The following is a 7,500-nucleotide window of genomic DNA, read 5'->3' on the forward strand; positions in this document are numbered from 1 at the left end:
AGTGTTCTCCTCTCTAACTCAGTGTTCTCCTCTCTAACTCAGTGTTCTCATCTTTAACTCAGTGCTCTCCTCTCTAACTCAGTGTTCTCCTCTCTAACTCAGTGCTCTCCTCTCTAACTCAGTGTTCTCCTCTTTAACTCAGTGCTCTCCTCTCTAACTCAGTGTTCTCCTCTCTAACTCAGTGCTCTCCTCTCTAACTCAGTGTTCTCCTCTCTAACTCAGTGTTCTCCTCTTTAACTCAGTGTTAGCCTCTTTAAATCAGTGTTCTCTTCTATAACTCAGTGTTCTCCTCTCTAACTCAGTGTTCAAACACATTTACATAAGTATTCAGACTCTTTACTCAGTACTTTGTTGAAGCACCTTTGACAGCGATTACAGCCATGAGTCAAGCTTGGCACACCTGTGTAACGTCCTGACCAGAGTTATTATGTGTTTTGCTTGTTTAGTGTTGGTCAGGACGTGAGCTGGGTGGGAATTCTATGTTGTGTGTCTAGTTTGTCTGTTTCTATGTCCAGCCTAATATGGTTCTCAATCAGAGGCAGATGGTAATCGTTGTCCCTGATTGAGAATCATATATAGGAGGCTTGTTTTGTGTTGGGATTTTGTGGGTGTTTGTTTCCTGTCTCTGTGTTTGTTCTGCACCAGATAGGACTGTCTCGGTTTTCACGGTTTGTTATTTTGTTTGTTGTTTGTAGTGTTCACTTGTGCTTTATTAAACATGTTGAACACTAGCCGCGCTGCACTTTGGTCATCTCCTTCACCCCTGGAAGAAAGCCGTTACAACCTGTGTTTGGTGAGTTTCTCACATTCCTCTCTGCAGATCCTCTCAAGCTCTGTCAGGTTGGATGGGGAGGGTCGCTGCACAGCTATTTTCAGGTCTCTCCAGAGATGTTTGATCGGGTTCAAGTCCGGGCTCTGGCTGGGCCACTTAAAGACATTCAGAGACTTGTCCTGAAGGCACACCTGCGTTGTCTTGGCTGTGTGCTTAGGGTCGTTGTCCTGTTAGAAGGTGAGTCTTCGCTCCAGTCTGAGGTCCTGAGCAGGATTTCATCAAGGATCTCTCTGCACTTTGCTCCGTTCATCTTTCCCTCCATCCTGACTAGTCTCCCAGTCTCTGCCGCTGAAAAACATCCCCACAGCATGATGCTGCCACCACCATGCTTCACCGTAGGGATGGTGCCAGGTTTCCTCCAGACCTGACGCTTGGCATTCAGGCCAAAGAGTTCAATCTTGGTTTCATCAGACCAGAGAATCTTGTTTTTCATGGTCTGAGAGTCCTTTAGGTGCCTTTTGGCAAACTCCAAGTGGGCTGTCATGTGCCCTTTCCTGAGGAGTGGCTTCCGTCTGGCCACTCTACTATAAAGGCCTGATTGGTGGAGTCCTGCAGAGATGGTTGTCCTTCTGAAAGGTTCTCCCATCTCCACAGAGGAACTATAGAGCTCTCTCAGAGTGACCATGGGGTTGCTCAGTTTGGCCAGGCGGCCAGCTCTAGGAAGATTCTTGGTGGTTCCAAACTTCTTCCCTTTAAGAACAATGGAGGCCACTGTGTTTTTGGGGACCTTTAATGCTACAGAAATGTTTTGGCACCCTTCCCCAGATTTGTGCCTCAACACAATCCTGTCTCGGAGCTCTACGGACAATTCCTTCGACCCCATGGCTTTGTTTTTGCTCTGACATGCACTGTCAACTGGGACCTTATATAGACAGGTGTGTGCCTTTCCAAATCATGTCCAATCAATTTAATTTACCACAGGTGGACTCCAATCAAGGATGATCAATGGAAACAGGATGCACCTGAGCTCAATTTGGATTCTCATAGCAAAGGGGCTGAATACGCATGTAAATACTGTATTTCTGTGGTTTTATTTTTAATAGATTTTCAAAAATGTATAAAGACCTGTTTTCACTTTGTCATTATGGGGTATTGTGTGTAGATTGACGAGACAAATAAATTATTCAATACATTTTAGAATTCGGCTGTAACGTAACAAAATGTGGAAAAAGTCAAGGGGATACTTTCCGAAGCAATGTAAACCAACATAAATATGGGTTGTATTTACAATGGTGTTTGTTCTTCACTGGTTGCCCTTTTCTTGTGGGAACAGTTCACACATCTTGCTGCTGTGATGGCACACTGTGGAATTTCCCAATAGATATGGGAAGTTATAAAAATTGGATTTGTTTTCGAATTCTTTGTGGGTCTGTGTAATCTAAGGGGAAATATGTGTCTCTAATATGGTCATACATTTGGCAGGAGGTTAGGAAGTGCAGCTCAGTTTCCACCTCATTTTGTGGGCCGTGTGCACATAGCCTGCCTTCTCTTGAGAGCCAGGTCTGCCTACGGCGGCCTTTCTCAATAGCAAGGCTATGCTCACCGAGTCTGTACATAGTCAGAGCTCTTTCCTTAAATGTGGGTCACAGCGGTCAGGTATTCTCTGTTTCTCCTGTGTGTTATGTGAGTGTCAGGCACAGCGGTCAGGTATTCTCTGTTTCTCCTGTGTGTTATGTGAGTGTCAGGCACAGCGGTCAGGTATTCTCTGTTTCTCCTGTGTGTTATGTGAGTGTCAGGCACAGCGGTCAGGTATTCTCTGTTTCTCCTGTGTGTTATGTGAGTGTCAGGCACAGCGGTCAGGTATTCTCTGTTTCTCCTGTGTGTTATGTGAGTGTCAGGCACAGCGGTCAGGTATTCTCTGTTTCTCCTGTGTGTTATGTGAGTGTCAGGCTGATGCTGTGTATGTGACAACTCTATTAAAACACATTCTGCTAACATCACAACCCCCTGAGCCACGTCTCCCTGCTCTCTGGGACCCTACAGGGGTTTGTCTGAATGGATTAACACACAGCTGGAGGGATTACACTCCCTGATGTCCTGTCCAGGGCCCGTTTAATAGGAGAAACAACACGTTGTAATCTGAGAAAATCCTTTCGGAGAGAGATTACCGTCTAATCTGAGATAGGACTACCTGCCAGCTCTGTCAATCCTCCCTCTATCTCCCCCCCCCCCCTCTCTCCCTCCTCTCCCCCCCTCTCTCCCTCCTCTCCCCCCTCTCCCCCCCCCCCCTCTCTCCCCTCCTCTCCCCCCTCTCTCTCCCTCCTCTCCCCCCCTCTCTGACTCTCCCCCCCATCTCTCCCTCCTCTCCCCCCCTCTCTCCCTCCCCTCCCCCCTCTCTCCCCCTCCCCCCCCTCTCTCTCCCTCCTCTCCCCCCCTCCCTCTCTCCCTCCTCTCCCCCCCTCTCTGACTCTCCCCCCCCATCTCTCCCTCCTCTCCCCCTCTCTCCCTCCTCTCCCCCTCTCTCCCTCCTCCCCCCCCCTCTCTCCCTCCTCCCCCCCCTCTCTCCCTCCTCCCCCCCCCCTCTCTCCCTCCTCTCCCCCCCTCTCTCCCTCCTCTCCCCCCTCTCTCCCCCCCCCCCCCCCCTCTCTCTCCCTCCTCTCCCCCCCTCCCTCTCTCCCTCCTCTCCCCCCCTCTCTGACTCCCCCCCCCCATCTCTCCCTCCTCTCCCCCCTCTCTCCCTCCTCTCCCCCTCTCTCCCCCCTCCCCCCCTCTCTCTCCCTCCTCTCCCCCCCTCCCTCTCTCCCTCCTCTCCCCCCCTCTCTGACTCTCCCCCCCCATCTCTCCCTCCTCTCCCCCCTCTCTCCCTCCTCCCCCCCTCTCTCCCTCCTCCCCCCCCCCTCTCTCCCTCCTCCCCCCCCCTCTCTCCCTCCTCCCCCCCCCCTCTCTCCCTCCTCCCCCCCCCTCTCTCCCTCCTCCCCCCCCCCTCTCTCCCTCCTCCCCCCCCCCCTCTCTCCCTCCTCCCCCCCCCTCTCTCCCTCCTCCCCCCCCTCTCTCCCTCCTCCCCCCCCTCTCTCCCTCCTCCCCCCTCCCCTCTCTCCCTCCTCCCCCCCCCCTCTCTCCCTCCGACTGTGTTTCCTGTCTGATACTGGACTGTGTTTCCTGTCTGATACTGGACTGTGTTTCCTGTCTGATACTGGACTGTGTTTCCTGTCTGATACTAGACTGTGTTTCCTGTCTGATACTAGACTGTGTTTCCTGTCTGATACTAGACTGTGTTTCCTGTCTGATACTAGACTGTGTTTCCTGTCTGATACTGGACTGTGTTTCCTGTCTGATACTGGACTGTGTTTCCTGTCTGATACTGGACTGTGTTTCCTGTCTGATACTAGACTGTGTTTCCTGTCTGATACTAGACTGTGTTTCCTGTCTGATACTAGACTGTGTTTCCTGTCTGTAGCTGGACTGTGTTTCCTGTCTGATGCTGGACTGTGTTTCCTGTCTGATACTGGACTGTGTTTCCTGTCTGTAGCTGGACTGTGTTTCCTGTCTGTAGCTGGACTGTGTTAGCCTGTTGATTTATAGCCTTATAGACATTAGCTCAGGGAACCAATGAATCCTTCAGTACTCAGGCCTCATTATTTTATGCATCAACCTACCCTCCTCCCTCTCTCTCTCTCCCTCCCCCTCTCCCTCTCTCCCTACCCTCGCCCTATCTCTCTCCCTCCCCTCTCTCTCTCTCCTTCCCCTCTCTCTCTCTCTCTCCCTCCCCTCTCCCTCTCTCCCTCCCCCCTCCATCTCTCTCTCCCTCCCCTCTCTCTCTCCCTTCCCTCTCCCTCTCTCCCCTCCCTCTCCCTCTCTTCCCTCTCCCTCTCTCCCTCCCCTCCCCTCCCCCTCTCTCCCTCCCCTCTCCCTCCCACAGTGTATTCTATTTTCCTGGTATTTAATCCAATAGAATGATTTGATTTTGAAGAGTTTCATTGTATAATCTCCACAGGGAGTCCTTATGCTGCCACAGCAATACACACACAAACACGCTCACACACACACGGCAGGACACACACACTCACACACGCGGCAGGATACACACACTCAAAAGCAACCAACCTCTCCAAAGTTGATTGTTTAAATTGGAGTGGATGTGTGTATTGTGTACATGCGGAGCGTGTGTGTGTTTAAAGTACAACCCTCTTTACTTCTGTAGCCTGCTCACCTCTACCTCCACCTCTACCAGTTACCAGACATGTTCTAGTCTGGTTGTTACTAGTCCCCAGGTCATTCTTGGCATTCTCTCAACCAGCTTCATGATGTAGTCACCTGGAAAGCATTTCAATTAACACGTGTGCCTTTTTAAAAGTTAATTTGTGGAATTTATTTCCTTCTTAATGCCTTTGAGCTAATCAGTTGTGTTGTGACATGGTAGGGGTGATATACAGAAGATGCCCTATTTGGTAAAAGACCAAGTCCATATTATGGCAAGAACAGCTTAAACAAGCAAAGAGAAACAACAGTCCACCAAGACTTGAAGGTCAATACGGAAAATGTTAAGCTCTACAATGTAGAAAATAGTAAATAAAGAAAGAAAAACCCTTTAATTAGTAGGTGTTGTAAAACTTTTGACCGGTGGTGTAAACTCCCAGTCTTTCTGTCATGTAGTCAGTTCACATGGTTCAGCTGTTGCAGAGACTAGAGAGAGACGCTCAGTGAACTCAGTTCACAGACAAAGAAGAGAAAGAAGAACGCCTGGAGGAACAGATACATTAATTATGGATGAACAAAATGATGAGAGAGACAGAGAGAGGTGGAGTTGATAGGCAATCTACATCTGTCTGTGATGAATCAATCACTACTGTCCTCTATTGTCTTAGTCAACTATCAATCACACTCACACACACACACGCACACACACACACACACACACACACACACACACACAAACAAACGCACGCACACACACACACACTCGCTCTCTCTCGCTCTTCATTGATATATTTGTTTTTAGATATGTGTTGAAGAAAACCCAGTAACATTGAAATGATCTCCCCTCTCTCTCACCCTCTCGTTCTCTCTCACTTCCCTCCTTCGTTCTCTTTCTCTCACCCTCTCTCTCTCTCCCTCTCCCCCCTCCCCCTCTCTCTCCCCAATTTCTCTTTCTCTCTCTCCCCCCTCTTTCTCTCTCCCTTCCCTCCTTCGTTCTCTCTCTCTCTCACTCTCTCTCACTCTCCCTCCTCTCTCTCCCCCTCTCCCCCCTTGCTCTCTCCCTCTCCCCCCTTTCTCTATCCCTCTCCCCCCCTTCTCTCCCACTCCTCCCTTTTTCTCTCTCTCTCAGACCCTGATGCTCTGGTTGAGCCCGTGGCTCCGGTGATTGTGATTGGTCCGAAGAATATGTCTGTCGTGGCAGGGAGGGAAGCTACACTTGAGTGTATTGCTAACGCCAGGTAACACACACACACACAACAGAAGTTGGCCTCAACTCTCTCTCCTTTAACCTCCCTCTCTCTTTCCTCTCCCCTCTCTCTCCCTCCTTCCCCTCCCCTCATATCCTCCTTCCCCTCCCCTCTCTCTCCCTCCCTCCCCTCCCCTCCCCTCATATCCTCCTTCCCCTCCCCTCCTATCCTCCTTTCCCTCCCCTCTCTCCTTCCCCTCATATCCTCCTTCCCCTCCCCTCCTATCCTCCTTCCCCTCTCTCTCTCTCTCTCTCCCCCTCTATCTGTCTCTCTCCCTCCCTCCACTCCTCCAACCCTATGTCCCCTCCCCTCCCCTCTCTCTCTCTCTCTCTCTCTCTCTCCCCTCCAAAACCAGTTTAGACAGTGTTGATTAGAGCAGACAGTCTGTCTTCCACTCTGTCTCAGCACCTCTGTCTAACACACACACACACACACACACACACACACACACACACACACACACACACACACACACACACACACACACACACACACACACACACACACACACACACACACACACACACACCCCTCCACAGTAATAAAGTGTTTTAGATGGTGTAAACATCAGAAACATTGTCTTGATGTTGTTTCGTCTCGTCCAAAACCCCCTTCTAGTAGACAGTACAGTAGTACAGTAGTAATGTAGTAATGTAGTAATGTAATAATGTAGTAATGTAGTAATGTAGTACAGTAATAATGTAGTAATGTAGTAATGTAGTACAGTAATAATGTAGTAATGTAGTAATGTAATAATGTGGTAATGTAGTAATGTAATAATGTAGTACAGTGGTAATGTAGTACAGTAATAATGTAGTACAGTAGTACATTAGTAATGTAGTACAGCAGTAATGTAGTACAGTAGTAATGTAGTACAGTAGTAATGTAGAACAGTAGTAATGTAGTACAGTAGCAATGTAGTAATATAGTAATGTAGTGCAGTAGTAATGTAATAATGTAGTACAGCAGTAATGTAGTACAGTAGTAATATATTAATGTAGTACAGTAGTAATGTAGTAATGTAGTGCAGTAGTAATGTAATAATGTAGTACAGCAGTAATGTAGTACAGTAGTACAGCAGTAATGTAGTAATGTAGTACAGTAGTAATGTAATAATGTAGTACAGTAGTAATGTAGTACAGTAGTAATGTAGTACAGTAGTACAGCAGTAATGTAGTAATGTAGTAATGGAATAATGTAGTACATTAGTAATGTAGTACAGCAGTAATGAAGTAATGCAGTACAGTAGTAATGTAATAATGTAGTACATTAGTAATGTAGTAC

At 48.5% G+C, this 7,500-nt stretch overlaps 1 protein-coding gene across 1 annotated transcript in view; it reads left to right on the forward strand.

Moving 5' to 3' along the window:
• The window catches only part of LOC139547594 (protein sidekick-1-like), a 458,168-nt gene that overhangs the window by 299,112 nt on the left and 151,556 nt on the right, over nt 1–7,500 (forward strand). Inside the window, exon 6 of the mRNA XM_071356530.1 lies at nt 6,099–6,207. Within this exon, the coding sequence (XP_071212631.1) occupies nt 6,099–6,207 (109 nt within the window). The remainder of the gene's footprint in view (nt 1–6,098; nt 6,208–7,500) is intronic.

Source organism: Salvelinus alpinus, chromosome 2, assembly GCF_045679555.1.
Source record: "Salvelinus alpinus chromosome 2, SLU_Salpinus.1, whole genome shotgun sequence".
NCBI lineage: Eukaryota > Metazoa > Chordata > Actinopteri > Salmoniformes > Salmonidae > Salvelinus > Salvelinus alpinus.